The sequence below is a fragment of the Mastigoproctus giganteus genome, chromosome 2 (assembly GCF_048544385.1).
Source record: "Mastigoproctus giganteus isolate SK-2022 chromosome 2, ASM4854438v1, whole genome shotgun sequence".
NCBI classification, from domain to species: Eukaryota; Metazoa; Arthropoda; class Arachnida; order Uropygi; family Thelyphonidae; genus Mastigoproctus; species Mastigoproctus giganteus.
This window is the reverse complement of record NC_143576.1, coordinates 186,454,028-186,474,035: the sequence shown is the minus strand read 5'-3', so window position 1 is coordinate 186,474,035 and position 20,008 is coordinate 186,454,028. Positions and strand designations below refer to the sequence as shown.

Here is a 20,008-nt window from a genome sequence, read left to right as displayed (position 1 = left end):
AAAAGTTTGAAAGTATGACGGTTTAAAATATAAATTTAAGAATCTATCTGCCTGTTTTTCTTTGTAGTCAGCTTGATGCACAGTTGTTTTATCTCAGTTTCAAATATGCTATTATGATAGAGGCAAAATTCTCTAACAAGTTATTGCTTAGAAATAGTGTGACAGGTAAGTTTTCATATTTTTTTGCTATGTAACCCTGTCATAGCATACAGAGAGTACCTTTTTGTGTACCCCAGACTTGTATGTGGACATCAGAGGGAGATGGATCTATAGAATTCAGCTTACATTCCACTGATCTAAGGCATGCAAATTATTAATATGTCATCTTGTAATGGACAGTTTCTGATAAGATTATTCATTAGACAATAAAAATATCATTAATGTGAGAGAGCACAAAGAAAACCAGTCTGTACCTTCACCTTCAAGAAGTCCCTAGCTGTGTATTTATTTTATAGTAGTCATTATAAGATTCCCATAAAGTATTTCTGGTAGTACTATATTTGTAAATTCATAATTTTGTCTAATTTGATATTTTGTTCATCTAGATGTAATCTAATGAAGATTACATCTAGATAAACAAAATATCAAAAAAAGTTTTTTCACTGCACATAAGGCTGTATACTAGTGCTATTGTTAATCCAAATTTGTATGTCTGTTACATCTGTTTTGATAGGTACTGAAATTGAATCTTCATGGACTTTACAACATGATAGTCCCATTTCTGTTGTGCGACTCTTTACGGATCCTACATGCTTTTCAACTCCTTCATTTGCCCCAGGTATAACTGAAGAACTAAACACAAGAAAATTTTTATAAAATTGTTGTTTAATGTGTTTTCATATTAAAGTTAAAAATGAACTGAAAATGTGTGTGTGTGTGTGTGTGTGTGTGTGTGTGTGTGTGTGTGTGTGTGTGTGTGTGTGTGTGTGTGTGTGTGTGTGTGTGTGTGTGTGTGTGTGTGAGAGTGAGAGAGAGAGAGAGAGAGAGAGAGAGGCAATAAAGTTCCTGGACTTGTATGTTGTAGTTCAAACTTCCTCCAACAGATTGTATTGAGATTGTCCAGTAGATTGACAGGTTGCAAGTGACAGTCAGTTTCCTTTAGTAGTGTTAATTGATGTTCCATGTCACAATTTTGCATTGGAGCAACAAATGAATATCAAATTTTACTTTAAACTGGAAAAATCTGCAACAGAAACGTATGAAATGTTAAAAAATGGTTATGGTGATGAAATGTTAAGCTGTGCCAGTGTGTTTAAATGGTATAAGTGGTTCAAAGACAGACGTGAGGATGTTTGGGATCACTCAAGAAGTGGGCATCTGTCAACCTCTCAAAATGAGGACAAAATGACAATGTTGCAAGTGACAATCAATTTCCTTTAGTAGTGTTAATTAATGTTCTGTGTCACAATTTTGCATTGGAGCAACAAATGAATATCAAATTTTACTTTAAACTAGAAAACTCTGCAACAGAAACATATGAAATGTTAAAAACTGTTTATGGTGATGAAACTTTAAGCTGTGCCAGTCTGTTTGAATGGTATAAGTGGTTCAAAGACAGATGTGAGGATGGTTGGGATCACTCAAGAAGTAGGCATCTGTCAACCTCTCAAAATGAGGACAGAGTTGCAAAAGTTTGGGAAATTGTGGCAAGAAATCATCATTTGACCCTTATAATGATGGCTGATAAGGTGGATAAGAATAAGGAGAAGATTTTTCAAATTCTGCATGAAGATTTAGGGAAAAAGAAGGTCTGTGCAAAATTTGTGCCTCACAACCTCCTCACATGTGAGCAGAAGCAGTGAAGAGTGTCATCATGCAAAGACTTCATCCAGACTTGTCAAGACAATCCTAATTTCCATGACTGTATTTGTCATGGAGATGAGTGATGGGTATTTCTGTACAACCCAGAGATGGTATATCAGAGTGTGCAGTGGATTGCACAGTCATCACCAAGGCCCAAAAAAGTTATGTTTACAGAAGTCCAGGATCAAGATGATGCTTATCATGTTTTTCAACAAACAGGGTGTGATTCACGAGGAATTTTTGCTTGAAGGGGAGGGAAGTTGTCAATGCTGTGGTCTATGTACAGGTGCTTCAAAGGCTATTGAAATGCATTTCCCGAATGAGGTTGCAATTTTGAGAGGAAAGCAGTTGGTTCTTGTTGAAAAAAAAAGGCCCCTGCCCATTCCACACTTGTTGTGAAAACATTTCTGATGAAATGCAGCATACAGATCAACCAGCCACCCTATTCTCCTGATCTAGTACTAGCTTTCTCAAGGTGAAAACTGCCCTCAAAGGAAAGAGATTTCAGAATGTTCTTGTTTGCACTCTGGCACAACCACCAGGTCAGTGGAGTTAATAAATCATATTTAGCTCTCAGGGGCTTGAACCCTGGTCCACTTAAAGACCGTGTACAACTGCACTCCCGCTCCTGACCACTTGGCTATGTCGCAGAAAGAAAAAAATAAGTGCCAAACTGAATGTTATCTCTTTGGATAGTCATAAAAATGAAATTTGATAATTCTTTTCAGAAACTTTTAGACTAGTGTTATAAATGCATTGATTACTTTGAATAAAACTATTTTTGAGCTCTTTCACTTTGTGTTCTTTTTATTGCACCAGTCCATGAAATTTATTTCCACACCTCGTATAATTAGTTCCTCCTTATTACAAAAAATAAAAAGATATTGTTTATGACTATCTTTTATATGACTATATAACATTTTTATGACTATCTTTTATATGACTATATAACATTTTTATGACTATCTTTTATATAGATTTTGCATTATCAGCTTTTCAGAACTGGTAGTATTGGATGACAAGATAGTCTTTATTAGAATTGGCAAAATGATGCAAGGAGGAATGCTTATTCAGTCGATCACTCTTTGACTAAAGGAAATGTTTTGGACAAATATTCCTTAATTATCCCTCTTACTTTAAATTTATATTCCTATTCCTAACCTTAAAGATAGCCTTAGCATTTAGTTTACTCAACTATTTTAACACCTTAGCTGCTTTCTTTCTGGCCATAGTTTTGATTCCAGGATTGAGTCAATGTGGATTGGAAAGGGCAGAAACATTTTTGAGCTTTCTTTTCGCTATGACTAAATTAATTAGCCCCTAATGAAGATTCCTTTACAGAAATAACTAGTCTTTCTTCTGCCAAATTGTAAGAAAAAGTTCTAAAAGTAGAGTGGTTTTGCCTCCAAGTAGATTAAAATCTGAAGCTGCATATTTGCATTTAAGAAGCAGTGAATGTCTTAAGTCTTCAAAGACCTATCAGGCTGCCTTACAAATACTTGATTTTCTAATATTGTAATTTACTGAACTCAAATTTTCTTGATAAGAATAACTCCCTATAGCCAGTCTTTGTGTGAGAAAATAATGTTACTCTACAATATGTTTTTCTGACTTTACTGTTTGGGGGGCACCCTATTTGTCTAGTGACAGTGACAAAAAGTAGAGCAACATTATTTTCTGAAACTATTTCAATATTTGCATTGAAATAGTATCCTGCTTCTTTACTAAATTGCTGTATTGGGCTAATGCAGCCCAGCAGTAGGGGTTATATTATTCATGTAATGAAAGTTACATTTTTTTGGAAATTTTCTTCAACACACTGCTTCACTCTCCATTTATATTTGGTATGTTTACTGATGCAAGGTCTCTGTTGAAGCTACATTTTATCTGATAATGAAATTGAATAGTTCTGAAACAAGGCAACAATGCCTTTGAAGTTTTAATGAATAATGAATTCACTTTCTTGGTGCTGTAATTTGTTTAAAAATATTGTTAATTTAGGTTGACTCATGGATAAACACTTTCTGTTATACAGATGTGAGCCCAAGTAATATCAATGGCAGGATTGTTCCCAGACAGTAAAATAATGCAGTGTTATTCTATAAAACTGGCAATATACCCAGTGGTGAGCTATAGTGGGCTCGCGAGAGCCCATTGTTATTTTTTTTGAAAATTTGCGAGCCCATTGTTTAGACAATCATTTATTTTACAAATGAAATCCTGAATGCAGTTATTAAGTATCCAGAGCAGAAAGTACGGTGGGGCGAGCGGGACCCCATTCCCAGCATTTTAATGGCACAATCAATTGGTTATGTATTTTAAAATTGCTTCATTTTTGATTTAATTACAGTCGGACCTCTGTTTAACCAACTTATTTATACTGAATTTTTTTAAATTCCCCTTGGTAATTACATTTAAAATAGTTTCCGTAGAACGAAAATAATTTCCATGTAATGAACAGATTAGGAGAGATAACTGTATGCATTGTTCTCACCTCTGGCCTTTAGGTAATTATAAAGTGCGAAAGAAAACAGTAATCCCTTTCACCCTTAGGTGAAAGGGATTACCGTTCCACAACATTGGTGGTGTCCACAAAACTTATGCAGCCACATTCTGAGAAGTCACGCTAGTCAATATGCTTTCCATAGCCAGTCAGAGGATTAAGAAGATTCCCGACATGGATTATAGCCTCTGGTCAACCTGTGTTGTGGTTCCCCTTTACTCCAACAAATGGGCGTATGTTTTTCGGAGAAGTGATGGTCCTCATGTTTCAGCAAATTTCTCCGTCTATGTTTACATGGTCACAGTAGCTGAATATCTGAGTGATTTCGATATTTTGCACAGTATTCAAAGAACTAGTGACAGTAGCAACGTAAGGGGGGTTTGAGGCAACTAAGATATTATATAAACTTTATGATTTTGAAATTTCGTCGAGGCTTTGACTGTGTAGAAAATGTTCTAAAATATAATGGCATAGGGGCAATAATTTAAAAAAAAATGTATCCATTATATCACCAATCTCCAAAAAAACCAGCGCGAATTATAGATGATTGCTGAAGAACTTGATGTGGAAACTACAAAGATCGGTTGTGTGTTCGGGCTACGAAGAGCAGCTTGTAGCTTGTGGATGGTAATTGCGGGTTAAGGGAATTATCCCGCATTGTGCAAACATTTTGAATCAGAAGTTAAATATTCGGGATTGTTAAATCGACTTTTAAATCTGGAATTTCTTAACCATTTAGCACTAATGATCGGCATCCTGCAAGAGCTCTCTTACCTTTCAGAAGCTTTACAGATTCACTATGGTAAAAGCAGATAAATTAATTATTCGAATTATCAATGCTATCGCTAATTTGAAAAATTCTGAAGGAAAATTATAAAGCTAAAATTGAGAGCACGTTGAAGTGGAAAGAATTTTAAGGAATCAAAATCAAAAGTAAGAACAGTAAAATTACTTTGTGACAAGTTATTAAATGCATTGTTTTATCCTTAAACAATAAGTTATTAATGCAACAGGGTGATTTTATATTAAATAAAGAAAATAATGATATCATTGAAAGAAATTTTAAACATATTATTTTACCGGAAATCATGGAATTTGAAAGAGCTTCCGTCTTGGTGGCAAGACTGTGAAAACCGAATAAGAAATTTGTTTTCTGATAAAATATGAAATAAAAATGAATGATTTTAGAGACTTTGTCGAAGACAGTTTATCTTTAAAATCGAGTGAAATTCCCTTTACAATTAAGTAAGCCAGAAATATCTTTGAAACCATTGCGATTAGCAGTGCTGAAGCTGAGCGAGCTTTCAGCGTAATGAATAATGTTGACAATTAAACACGTTGCAGATTATGATGACCATACATCTAAATGGAAAACCATTGCTTTAATTTGATCTGGATCGTTATGTCAAATCATTCCTCTGTAATAATAGCTGAGCTATTGAGCAAAGAAGAAGATCGAAAACAAATATTAATAAAGAAGTAAATTGCATATGGCAATTTTTAGAATAAAATCTTCTTGAATATTTGTGCAATATTTTTTTCATGTAATCTGTGATTTTTGTGTACCTTTTCTAGAACAGTTTGTTTTTATATTCTAGAATGTTTTGTGATAATTTGTTATTTGTAATATGGGAAATATTTTTGTTATTTTTTATTCTCAATATTGAAATTTTATCATGAAAAAAAATGTATCCATTATATTTCCCTAGTTGTTTTTTTTTTTTTTTTTTTTTTTTTTTTTTTGATTTGGTAGTTGTTGGCGCATCGGCTTCTGTGGCCATATTGCACCTCCCAAGGTTTTTGAAGTACTTTGATCCAAGCCCGAGGCGGGAATCGAACCCGCGACCTTTGGGTTACCGGGCAGGTACTTTACCCACTCGGCTAGCCCGGTCGGCTCCCTAGTTGTAAAAAAAAAGAATAAAAAAGTCGCGTGTCTGCCGAACACACCATGTAGATAGTTTTATGTGAAACATCCTTTGCAGATGTGACATCACTATACCACGTCACATGATTGTGACATCATACTATTCAAAAATTCCAAAAAGTTAGAACTCGATATATCATACTGGTCACAAAAAATGCATCACACACTATAATCTAATCATACTACTAGTGAGTGTTCCACACAGACTAGTGATCTGAGCGTGGGAAGCACCTCTGGCAGACACCGTGGGTGACGCCACTTCCGTGGCCGATCAGATTTACTCGGTAGGTAACTCCCCCACAAAGGATGTTTCAAAAATCGGCAAAAGTGCGAGCCCATTGTTAAAATATTCACAGCTCACCGCTGAATATACCTGCTCTGAAACAGTGCTTCTTTACTAAATAACTATTCTTCTCTGTACCCTCAACAGCACGTCTACATATTTCCTAAAATGAAGAATTCACACATGTATGCAGTATTCAAGATGTGGCTTTACCATTGTTTTATATAGTGACATACTGACAGTCCATGGCTTACAAAATTATTTCAGTCCTGTAGTTTGTAGTTTAAAGTTTGTAAGTCAAATTTATCTCTTATGGGTGCCAAACATTCCTCTGTATATTCCATCTGTTGCTGGTGCAGATGGAATATGCTACTCATCATCATCATCATCAGCCATTTTCAATCCACTGCAGGATGAAGGCCTCTCCAGCAACTTTCTAGTTCCTCACTATTATCTTTCTACAATAGAATATTTTGTGAGAATTATTATCCTCTTTCTTAGTGACATTCAGTTATCTAGCTATTTTGAAACTGGGAAAAGATTAGTCATCTCTAAATAATTACTGGCCAGTTTCTCTTACCAGTTGCCTAAGTAAGGTCCTAAAAAAAATGGTACATAAGTGGTTTATGTGGATCTTTGATTCCAAAACACTAATGAACCAAAATCAATATGGCTTTTAATGAAACAGATCCTCTCTAGACTTAATGGTTGGCAGAAATGAGTATTCATAATGCATTTTTTAGAAATAGGCATCTAGTCATGGTAGGTCTGGAAATAGAAAAAGCATTTGACACCATGTAGAGTTACATTGTTCTTTGAGGGTTGCTGGGTCACTGCCACTCCTAATTCAGAGTTTCCTTCAGTATAGAACCTTTCAGATATACTATCGAAATGTTTTTTCTAGGACTTATGTTCAAGAAGAAGGTGTCTCCCAAAGATCAATATTGAGCTTCTCTTTGCAATCAAAATAAACATGATGCAAGATATTCCCAACACTATAGAAACATATTTATATGCTGTAAGTCTGCTATATTCTGTCATTTGCATAATATGAGCACTATTGAAAGAAAACTTTAAGTCTTAGAAAATAAAATAAATAGAACTCTGGATGTCAAATACTGGATATCGTCTTTCTGAAAAAAATTCTTCTATTATCCACTTCTGTGAAAACATGCTCATTCCATCCCAAATTTGGTCTGATGCTATCAAGGCAGTGTTAGGTTTGTTTGTTATTTGGTTTTTAGGAGCATTAGCAACTAAGTCCATATTGCTCCGAGAATATGCAGTGGTCATTCCCTGACCTTTCCGCATCCTCCGTATTTGGTGGTTATGGGCTCAAACCCCGGTCTGATCAAGAAGCATGTGCTATGCACTGCTGCTCCTTCCCACCTGGCTACGGAGGCGCCACAGTGTTAGGTGGGTCGGAAAACTGCTAGATTGGGGGATTCACAGACGAAAATATTAACGGTAGCCGCAGGCAGAGGCGAAAGAGATTCTTGCACTGCTTCTATTGTAATGAGCAGCAGCCTAGAGAGAAAGTTGCTAGGGACTTCAAGAGCTGCTGGGAGTCATCATGGAGCAGTTAAATACATTGGCTGTGTTAGGGTAACTAAGAACAAGTGCATGTATATTTGCATGTACACTAATGCTAGAAGTATAGTAAATAAAATTGATGAATTTGAAGTACTGATCAAGACATCAAAGGCAGATATTGTTGGGATATCAGAGACATGGTGTCACACAGATATAAGCAGTGCAGAATTGGAATTTGGGGAGTACAATTTGTACAGAAAGGACAAACAGGGTAGGAAGGGAGGAGGGGTTATGCTGTTAGTTAAGAAACACATAAAATCTAAGGAAGTGCACCAGTTGACATGGGTGGACAGTGCAATGTTGTGTCTGTTTGGTGTGACATAAACACTGGGAAAGGGAAAATTAGAGTAGGAGTATGTTATAGGCCTAATGACTCTGATGAGTACAGTGAACAGTTGTGCAGAGAAATAGGATGGGCCAGTAAATCAGAATGTCTTGTAATGGGAGATTATAACTTTCCAGATATTGACTGAAACTTGTGGGTTGTGGTCACTCGTTCGCTAGCAAGACTTTTGTGGATTTATTGGAGGATTGTTTTCTATAGCAACATGTTCGAGGGGCTTCCCCCGAGGAGTAATACCCTTGATCTGATTATCAGCAGTGATTATTCATGCATTAAGAATTTGCAAATAAAGGAACCACTAGGTGACAGTGATCACAGTGTACTGCTGTGGGATTAACTTAAAGATGTAACTACCATCGAGGGTAAAGGGAAGGGTTTTTGTTTTTGTAAAGTTGACTACAGTGGTCTCAGACAGTTTTTAAATTCTATACAGTGGGATCAACTGATGTTGTTACCAATGGTAAATTCTAAATGGGAAGCCTTCAGGGACTTAACCTTGGAGGCTACTTGCCTTTTCATACCAACTAAGAAATACTGTTCAAGGTTCAGGCCTACATGGATGTCAGATGAATTAATGAGGCTTGTGGCAGAGAAGAAAAATGAATGGGATGCATATAAATTATCAGGCGACACAGAAGCCTACTGCAGATATAAGCTAGTCGGTAATCAAGTCACAAAGGAGGTTAGGCAGGTGAAGGCAGATTACAGAAATATTTGGCAAAGGATGCAAAGAAAAACAGCAAAGAGTTCTTTACTTATGTAAAGAGCTCTTTGCTTCCTAGAAATAAAGGGGATGAAACAGATTAGTCAACTTAACATAGATGGTTCAACTATTGATGATCCTGCTCAAGTAGCTGATAAACTGAATGAGTATTTTGCATCTACATTCACACATGAGGAGTTATTCAAGGAGTGGAATGCCAGAAGCTTATCAAACTCTAACAGGGAGCAAAGTGGAGGAGAAATTGTTGAAGTGAGACATAAAAAAGGCACCTGGGGCAGATGTAATATATAAAGTTATAATGAAGGAGGCAGCAAGGGAAGTAAGCAAACCCTTAGCAATAATTATGAGGGCATCCTTAGAGTCAGGGGAGGTCCCCATGGACTGGAGACTTGCAAATTCCCCAATTCACAAAGAGGGATCAAAGGGTGACACAAATAATTATGGACCTGTTAGTTTAACTTCTGTTCCGGGAATAATAATGGAGTTACTGGTTAAAGAGGCGATACAGGAACACCTAGACAAGACAGCAGTAATAGTTAGGACACAGCATGTGTTTGTTAAGGGGAAGCCTTGTCTGACCAATTTGATTGGATACTATGATGTGGTCACAAAGGAACTAGATGCAAAAAATAATTTTTATATCATATACTAGGATTTCAGTAAAGCTTTTGATACTGTTGCACATGAAAGACTGCTGTACAGATTGGAGCGGTATGGCATTAAGGGCAAGTTACTGCAATGGATAAAGGGATGGTTGAGTGGGAGATGGCAGCGAGTGGTAATAAATGGATACTGCTCTATGTGGACTAATGTTATTAGTGGAGTCCCCCAGGGTTCGGTGCTGGGCCCATTGTTGTTTTGTGTATTTATCAGTGATATCGATGAAGGTATATCTGACTTAATGTCCAAGTTTGCAGATGATGCAAAGTTGGCAGGGTTGTTAATGACAGTAAAGACTATACTACTGCAACAGCATCTAGAAACGTTAGGCATATGCTGAGAAGTGGCAACTGAAGTTTAATATTTACAAATGCAAAGTAGTCCATATGGGTAGTAGTAACCCAAGAGAAATGTACCAACGGTGTGGCACTACACTCAAGGAGATGGAGAATGAAAAAGACCTGGGGGTAATTGTGCAGTCAGATATAAAGTTTTCTGAGGAGTTCAGACAGGCTGCCAGAGCAGCTCATGGAATTTTGTCAATGATATATAGGAATTTTGCTAGCAAAGACAAGGAGGTGATTATCCCTTTGTATAAGGCTATGGTCAGGCCACACCTTGAGTACTGTGTACAGGTCTGGAGGCTTCATTTTTTGAAGGATGTAGAGTTGCTAGAACGAGTACAGAGAAGGGCAACAAGATTGGTGAGAGGAACAAAGGGATGCACTTACAAAGAAAGGCTTAAATTCTGCAAGTTGCAGCATCTGGAGACTAGGCACCTGTGAGGTGATCTGAACAAGGTGTGTAAGGCCTTGAATGGTTTGAGCAGGCTAAATGCTGACGGGATACTTCTGCTTGCTCAGATGAAGAACCTGAGGGGACATAGATTCAAATTGAGGAAAGACAGTTGTAGAACAGATGTGCAGAAGTTTGCCTTTATCCAGCAGGTAGTAAATTGCTGGAAGACTTCCACCTGTTGTGGAAGTTGATAGCTTAAATAAATTTAAGACTGAACTAGACAAAAATTTGCAGTGACTAGATGGGTGAAATAGGAAGGGTGGGTTTTTTTTGGCTGATGCTGTATAAGTTTAATTTCTTGCATCATATGTCTTAACTAATGCTAATAATCTGATCAAACATTGGTCACAATGAAAAGGAATTATTATAGCCTGTAGTGTATTTCTGTGATTATTTCTAAATAAATATGTCTAAGTAGTGTTTTCTTTAAGTTATTTTCTTATCAATAAAATGCATAATCATTTTACATCAATGTATAACAAATGTGAGGCTATAGGGGCAATTATTTCAATTGTAATACTTGTTTTGTCAGAAAATTTTGACTGATCCAATTTATGTGGCCACCACTGTATATATATCCGTCCTTCCCACTCTGAATGAAAAAGAACTGAGTTTGAATCCCGTCGATGACAGGAAGAATTTTTGTGGGTCTTTTTCACAGCGTGGCTGAGTTAGTTTGTCTCAGGCGAGAATAGCATGGTTTTTTCTCCTGGAAACTCGGGTTCTTCGTGCAGCAAAAAACAAAATCGTTTTCAGAACACAAGCAATTTACAGACAATATACACAGAGCAACATGGCCTAAGTCACCGAAAGTCGCCTAAAATACAATAACAACAACAGCAACGCCACTGTATGACCTGAACAATGGCAACTAAAGTTTAATGCTTCTTAATCTAAGATTATACATTTGGGGAACAATAATCCTGGAACCACATCTGTTTACACTAAATGGAAATTTTTGATGCAGAGTATACAGATGGCTAGTAAGGCAACATGGTGTCCTGTCTGTGATTTATAGGACCTTTGCTAATGGAGTGAAGAATGTCATTAACCCTCTATACAAGATGATGTTAGACTGCATTTGGTGAATCAATGAACATATGAAGAATGGTTGAAAAAGCATGGATTGTGAAGATTGATAATTAGACATCTAAGGAGAGATTAGATTGATAATTGAAAGGCACTGAAGAGGTTGTGTAAAATGAATGAAGAAGGTTTGTTCTTCCTTGTAGGTGAGATAAGAACTGCATGGCATAAATGCAAAATCTCAGGGCAATAACAGAAGACTGGATGATCTCATGATGTCCACCAACGGGTAGCAGGTTGTACACTGGAATATGTTGCTTCATAACATGGCAGAGGCAATCGGGCTGGATAAATTCAAAGCAAAATTAGATGGTTATGTTATGGAAATAGCATAAATATTCTGCTTTGTTTTATAAAGTATGTGTGTTTTTTTTTTTTTTTTTTTACTTTATGCAGAAAATAAAGTCCACCAAGGCCAAATAATGCAAATTTCTTTCATTATTTGGCCTTACTAATACTAACTCACAGAGCTTTATGTTAATATTGACTATTCTTTTTTAAATTTTTTAGGAGGTGAATTTCAAGAAATCTTTCAGTATGAGAAAAAAGACATGCCCATCCATCTTCTTGTGGGTAGTATGTTAGAGCCATCTGTAGTCTACAGGTAATGCTTTTTATACAGTAATGGAAAAATAGATGATTCTAGATTTTAACTGGAAAATCTGGAAAATTCCTGATTTTTTCTAAGAAATTTGAGAATAATTTTTATTCATATTTTGGCCTTGAAACTAATTTTCTTTTGAAGAATTTATGTTCTAATTATGAATATATGTTCAAAGAGGGTTGTGATAAATGGTTATTCCTCAGATTGGGTTGTTTAAGAAGTGGGGTTCCCCAAGGATCAGGACCACTGTTGTTTTGCTATTTTTATAAATGACATTGATGAAGGGTAGAGTGTGTGATGTCTAAATTTGCAGATGACGTAAAGATTGGTAGAGTAGTTAATGATCATTGCCAAGCAGAGTGACCTAGACAGACTTCAGGGATGGTCAGAAAAATGGCAACTATGCTTTAATCCAGCAAAGTGTAAGGTATTACACCTGGGGAACAGTAACTCCAAAATAACTTATACACTTGGAGTTGAACTAAAGCCAGTAGTGGAGAAAAGGGACTTCAGACATGAAGTTCTCCGAGCATTGTAGACAGGTTGCCAGCAAGGCCCATGGTATCCTATCGATGATTTATCGAACGTTTGCTAGTAGAGATAAGTATATCATAATCCCATTATTAGACCACACTTGGAATACTGTGTTCAAGTATGGAGACCTCACCTAAAGAAAGACACTGTGCTTCTTGAAAGGGTCCAGAGACCGGTAACTCGCCTGGTGAGATCGGCAAAAGGGCGTCCATATGAGGAAAGACTTCGAATATGTGGGTTGCAGAGCTTGGAAACTGGGCACCTTAGAGGAGACTTGATTGAAGTGTTTAAGGCTCTGAGAGGCATAAGCAAAATGAATGAGGATGAAATTTTCACACTTATAAATGATTCTAGAACTAGGGGCCATAATTTCAAGTTACGTGGGGAGTGAGATATTTAGACTGGATTGCAGGAAGTTTTATTTTAGACAGCGAGTTATAAATTACTGGAATAAGTTGCCTACATAGGTGGTAAAGGCAGACAGTTTGAGGAAATTCAAAGGTCAGCTGGATAAATATCTACGGGAGGAGGAGGGAAACACTTAGGTTGTCCATTTCCTTTTCTCTTATTTATTAATTATTATTATTATTTTTTTATTTATTTATTTTATTATTTTTTTGGCTGGTGCAGCATAAGCCATAGGCTTCCTTCCATCATGTGGCCATTGCTAATACTTTTAACATTCTGGTATGCCATTTGAAGAAAATTGCATAACTATCAACTTTCAAATTTAAAATAAGTGAGAGAATTCTTAGAGTTTTTATTATTTTCCCATCAAGAATGTTTTAATCTAGACTTGGAGCATGAAATTGACTTGACTGACATATTATTTACTATTAATTAGCAAACTATAAAACCCCAACAGTCATTGAAGGCACTTTGTTAATTCGGTCTTTATATGACAAACACGTATGATGGTTTGCCCAGTTTTTGTTAGCTTCAGCAAGAAGTTCTGTGTCTGCACTGTGATGTTTCTGTTCACTTTAATTTAGTGTTAATCACATTTTTAGTTTCTTTCAAAACTCTTTTTGCAATACCAGCACCAATTCCTAAGGAATTTCACGTTCACCTCGAGTTCACTCTGAAGAATGTACATTTATAACTACTCTCTAACTGTTGTCCTTGAGTATACTCTGATATTGGAAAGCATATTTATCTGTGCAGCTAATTTGTGGTTTTATTTATTCATTTTATTATTAGTATCAGATTGACCAAATGATTACAAGTGTCTTAAATTTTTCCTCTAATTTCCCTAAGCTTGATTATTATTTATTATTAGTACTGACAAATGATGCAAGGAAACAAGCTGATACAGCATCAGCTAAAAAAAAACAAAAAAAAAACTGCCCACTTCAAGTGTCCATCCCCTCTAATAATAATGTCTAATTCTTCCTTAAATTTATTCAAACTTCACTTCCACAACACCAGATGGTAGTTTGTACCAACAATCAATTACTCTCTGGCTGAAAGCAAATTTTCGCACATGCATCCTGCACCCATCCTTTTTCAATTTATGTCCTCTTGTGTGAATTGGCTGAGAAAGAGAATACCATCATCATAATTAAGTTCTACTCAAACCATTTAAAGCCTTAAATACTTCAATAAGGTCTCCTCGCAGCATACATTATCCTAGCAAGTGCCTATTTTCCAAGCGATGCAATTTGCAGAACTGAAGTCTTTTGCAATAAGAATATAACTTTGATTTCTTGAATAATCTGCTGGTTGCTGTTCTCTGAACCTATTCCAAGAGATCCATATCTTTCTTAAAATGAGGCTCTCAGACCTGTGCATTACTCAAGGTGTGGCCTAACCACATTGCCTTATAAAAAGAGATAATCACCTCCTTGTTCCTGCAGGCAAATTTCCTGTACGTCATTGACAGAATCCCATGAGCTGTTCTAGCAGGCTATCTGCATTGCTCAGAACTTCATGTCACATCATCTCAAGTATGGTACCATCTAATTGGTATATTATTATGGGATTACTGGTGCCCATATGCAGTACCTTGTATATACCAACTTTAAATCTTAATTGCCACTTCTCAGGCCATCTCATTAATTTATCTATTTTGCTGCAGTAGTAGTAGCAGCAGCAGTATGTTTTATTCCATTGATTTCATTTGAAATCACCCCGCAAACCTTTCTGCTATGTCTTGATATGCCTTCATCAGTATTATTAATAAATACTGTAAACACCAAGGGGCCAGAACTGAACCTTGAAAGATTTCACTGAAAACGTTAGTCCAAGAAGAACAGTGCCCATTTATAACTACCCTCTATCTTCTACCACTCAACAAATCCTTGCAATAACTTGTCCCTAGTGCTACACTACTTCCAGTTTGTACAGCATTGTAACAGTGTCAGAAGCTTTAATGAAATCTGAATATATATAATTAAATCTAAATATCTCTAAAAGAATACAGGGAGTGGTTATTGATGGGCACTACTCTTTGTGGACTACTATTATTAGTGAAGTCCTCTGGAGTTCAGTGCTGGGCCCATTGTTGTTTTCAATATTTTTTAATGATATTGTTGAAGGTATATCAGGCTTAATGTCTAAGTATGCAGATGAAAGTAAGATTGGCAGAGTGGTTAACAACAGTAATCAGGCTGAGCTGCTGCAACAAGGTCTAGAAAAATTTGGATAGCAGTTTGGATGAAGTTTAAAATTGACAAATGCAAAGTACTGCGTATGGGTAGCAATCCCAGAGCAAATTATCAACTGGGTGGTACTACACATGAGAGACAGGAGAGACCGTTTTTACAGGGATGGGATACACTTAAATAGGAGTGCAAGAATAGTTACTTGATGCTCTCACGGCAGTGATAGGTGTGTCGGAAAACTGCTAGCTTGAGGGAGATACACAGACTAATAGATTAACCAAAGCTGCAGGCAGAGGTGAAAGCGATTCTTGCACTGCTTCTATTGGAATATGCAGCAGCCTGGCAAGGTGATGGGGAATTCAGGCCCTGCTGTGGGTCATCATGGTACAAGTGAATACACGGGCTGTGTAAGGGTAAGAGTAAGAACATGTGCATAACATGTATACTTGCATGTATACTAATGCCACGAGCATTGGAAATAAACTTGTAATTTGAAGAATTGATTAAGTCATCAAATGCAGATATTGTAAGGATAGCAGAGATGTCAATGAGACATAAGTGATGCTGAATTTGAATATAGAGAGTACAATGTGTACAGGAAGAACAGCCAGGAGAGGAGGAGCGAAGGAGTTATGCTTTTAGTTAAGAAGCATATTAAATCCAAGGCAGTGCTTCCAGTTGACATGGGTGAGTAGCGGAATGTTGAGTCAGTTTTATGTGATATAAGCACTTGGAAAACAAAATGGAGAGTAGGAGTTTGTTATAAGCCTAATGACTGTTGAGTATACCAGACAGCTATAGAAGGAAATAGTGGTTAAGCAAATCAGAAAGTGTCATAATGGAGCAATTTAACTTTCCAGATGTTGACTAGAATTTGTGGGTTGGTCGCATCTGACTTGGCGCATTATGGCCTTAGCTGCCAATGCGCCATTAAAAATCAAATCAAATCAAATCAAGTTGGTCACACACACACACACTAACAAAACTTTTGTAGAATTTTGGCATGGGTAAATATGAAATAGGACTATTTTCTACAGCAGCATGTTAGAGAGGCAACAAAAGGAAGCAATACCCTTGATCTGGTTGTCAGTAGTGATTCTACATGCATTAAGAAGCTGCAGGTAAAAGACCCACTGAGTGGCAGTGATCACAGTGTATTAATGCAGAATTTAATTAAAGAAATAACTACTGTCAAAGGTAAAGAGAAGGGTGAATATAGAGGTCTCAGATAGTTTTTAAATTGTGTGCAGTGGGACCAACTGATGATGTTGCCAGTGGGAAATTCTAAATGGTAAGTATTCAGGGAAGTAATCAAAGAAGTTACTAAGCTTTTCCTACCAACAAAGAAATCCTGCTCAAAGGTTAGACCTAAATGGCTGTTAGATGAACTATTGAGATATGTGGAGAAGAAAAGTGCATGGGATGCATGGAATGATACAGAAGCCTATGGTAGATATAAAGCTTGTATGTCAGTGATATACAAGCTAAGGCAGATTATGAGAGGTCTCTGGCAAAGAAAACAGCAAAGACTTTTATGCTTATATTAACAGTAGAAGGAAGGAAGAATTTTGGGTTGAATCACATTGGACCATTTGTTGTCTTTTTTTTTTTTTTTATGAAAATCCCAAACACAAAAGGTATCAAAACCTATAGTACTTAGTACCGTGCATGGGTTGAAGGAGAAGTATGGGGGAAGGGGGATGCCGAAACTTTGCTCTAGAGACTAAACATGGATTTCACCACTTCAAGCCTCCAATAAGCAAAGTGGTGGTATTTCACCGGTTGATAAAAGTCATCTACCACCTACTAAGGGTTAACTGTTGATGACTGCTGAGGTTGTGGATAAATTGAATAGGCATTTTGCATCTACATTCAACATGAGGAATTCTTTTGGGAAGGGGATGCCAGAAGTTCATCAAACTCTAACAAGGAGCTAAATGACTTTTTGATAACTGAAAGGAAAGTGGAAGAGGAATTGTTGAAGCTGAACATAAACAGGCACCTGGGTCGATGGGATCTATCCAATCATATTAAGAGGGGGAGAAAAGGAGATAGGCAAGCCTTTAGCCATAATTATGAGAGCATCCTTGGATTTAGGGGAAAACTCCATATGGACTGGAGAAGTGCAAATGTATCCCCAATTCATAAAGGGGGAACAAAAGGTGAGATGAATAGTTACAGCCCTGTTAACTTAACATCTGTTCCAGGGAAAACAATGGAGTCACTGGTTAAAGAAGTAACGCAAGGCCTTTCGGACAGGAATGCAATTATACTGTAGCCACATGGATTTGTGAGAGGCAGTCTTGTCAGGAACTGTATGCAAAAAATAATTTGATACCATATACTTGGATTTCAGGAAGGCTTTTGATTCTGTTGCTATATAAACTGGAGCAATACGGCATTAAGGGCAAGTCACTACTATGGATAAAGGGATGATTAAGTGGAAGAAGATAAAGTGCTTATCAATGGGCACTGCTCTTCATGAACTAATGTTATCAGTGGAGTCTCCTAGGTTTCAGTGATGAACTCATCGTTGTCTTCAGTATTTATTAATAATACTAATGAAGGTATATCAGGCTTAATGTCTAAGTTTGCAGATGATATAAAGGTTGGCAGAGTGGTTACTACAACAAGATCTAGGGAAATTGGGTCAATAGGCTGAGAAATAGAAATTAAAGTTCAACATTGGTAAATGCAAGGTATTGGCTATGGGTAACAGTAATTCCAGAATAACTTATCAACTGTGTGGTACTACACTCAGGGTAGTGGAGAATGAAAAAGACCTGGAGGTAATTGCACAGTCAGAAATGAAATTCTCTAAGCAGTGCTGACATGCTGCCAGGACAGCCCATGGGGTTTTGTCACTGATATAGAGAAAATTTTCTAGCAGGGAAAAAGAGATGATTATCCCTTTGAACAAGACCATGGTTAGACCACATCTTGAGTATTATATACAGGTCTGAGGGCCTCACTTTATGAAGGATGTAGATCTGCTGGAATGGGAGCAAAGGGCAACGAGATTGGTGAAGGGAACAAAATGGTGCTCTTACCTAGAAAGGCTTCAGTTCTTCAAACTGCAGCGTCTCGAGACTAGACACCTGTGGGGTGATCTGATTGAGGCATTTAGGGCTTTATATGGATTGAGTAAACTGAATGTAAATGGCATTCTTCCTCTTGCTGAGACTACACACATGAGTGGGGCATAAATTTAAGTTGAAGAAGGATGGTTTGCAGGATAGATGTGTGGAAGTTTGCCTTCAGCTAGCAAGTGTGGTTGATTGTTGGAACAAGCCTCCATCTGTCATTGTGGAAGTGAATGGTTTGAATAAATTCAAGGAACTAGATAAATTCTTGGAGGGCATGTATGGGAGAGGTGTGTAGTGTTGTTTTTTGGCTGATGCTATATATTCTTTCTTGCATCATTTACCACTACTACACTCAAGTTATTGGAAAATGAAAAAGACCCTGAGGGTATTATGCACTCAGATATGAAATTCTCTGAGCTGCTAGGACAGATCATGGGGTTTTGTCAATTATATACAGAGGCTCTGCTAGCAGGGAGAAAGAGGTGATTATCTCTTTGTACAAGGTCATGGATAGGCTGCATCTTGAGTACGGTATGCAGGTGTGGAGACCTCAGTTTAGGAAGAATGTAGATCTGCTGGACTGAGTGCAGAGAAGGGCAACCAGATTGGTGAAGGGTTCAAAGGAAGCTCTTACCTAGAAAAGTTTTGGTTTTGCAAATTGCATCATCTAGAGACTATGCATCTGTGGGGAGATCTGATTGAGGTATTTAAAGCCTTGAATGGATTAAGTTAAATGTTAATGGCATTCTTCCTCTTGCTGAGAGTATACATGCAGGAGCACAAATTCAAGTTGAAGAAGAACGGTTGCAGGATAGATGTGCAGAAGTTTGCCTTCAGCAAGTAGGTTGTTGATTGTTGGAACAGACTTCCATCTGTTGTTGTGAAAGTGAATGGTTTGAATAAATTCAGTGAAGAACTAGACAAGTTCTTGGAGATATGGATGGGTAAAGTGTGTAGTGTTTTTTTTTTTTTTTTTTTGGCTGTTGCTATATATGCTTGCTTTTTTGCATCATTTGCCGCTACTACTACTGCATATAATAATATCAATATTATATTTGCATCCAGTTCCTTTGTTTCTGCATCATAGTAGTGTTTCTGCATCAGGTTGGTTAGCAGGAAACCCCTTCCCCTAATAAACTCAAGTTGTGATTTCCATATAATTCCATTCCTATTAACATGATCCTGCTGTTCTTCTTTAACCTCTGACTTTATTATTTCCCCTGGAACCAAAGTCAAGTTTACAAATCTATAATTGCTCACATCACCCTGTGATCTCTCTTTGTGAATGGAAGACACATCCAACAGACTGGATCTCAGGAAGGTAAACGTCCTGAGATCCATTCTGTTGGTTTTAGTAAGAATGTCACCTTCATTCATTTATTTATTTTTATCCCTCATTAGTCTTATATATCCAAATCAGATTGCCTCGTTTCCTTTCATATCTAGTTTCTAGCCTCTGCCAAC

The 20,008-nt window shown here is 37.0% G+C and overlaps 1 protein-coding gene across 5 annotated transcripts in view; it reads left to right on the top strand.

Moving 5' to 3' along the window:
* Positions 1-20,008, top strand: part of LOC150089838 (KICSTOR complex protein kaptin-like) — a 164,347-nt gene that overhangs the window by 133,240 nt on the left and 11,099 nt on the right. For all 5 annotated transcript variants that reach the window (XM_090368853.1, XM_090368851.1, XM_090368855.1 and 2 more), the window contains 2 exons: positions 674-778; positions 12,228-12,321. In XM_090368853.1, the coding sequence (XP_090224979.1) occupies positions 674-778; positions 12,228-12,321 (199 nt within the window). The remainder of the gene's footprint in view (positions 1-673; positions 779-12,227; positions 12,322-20,008) is intronic.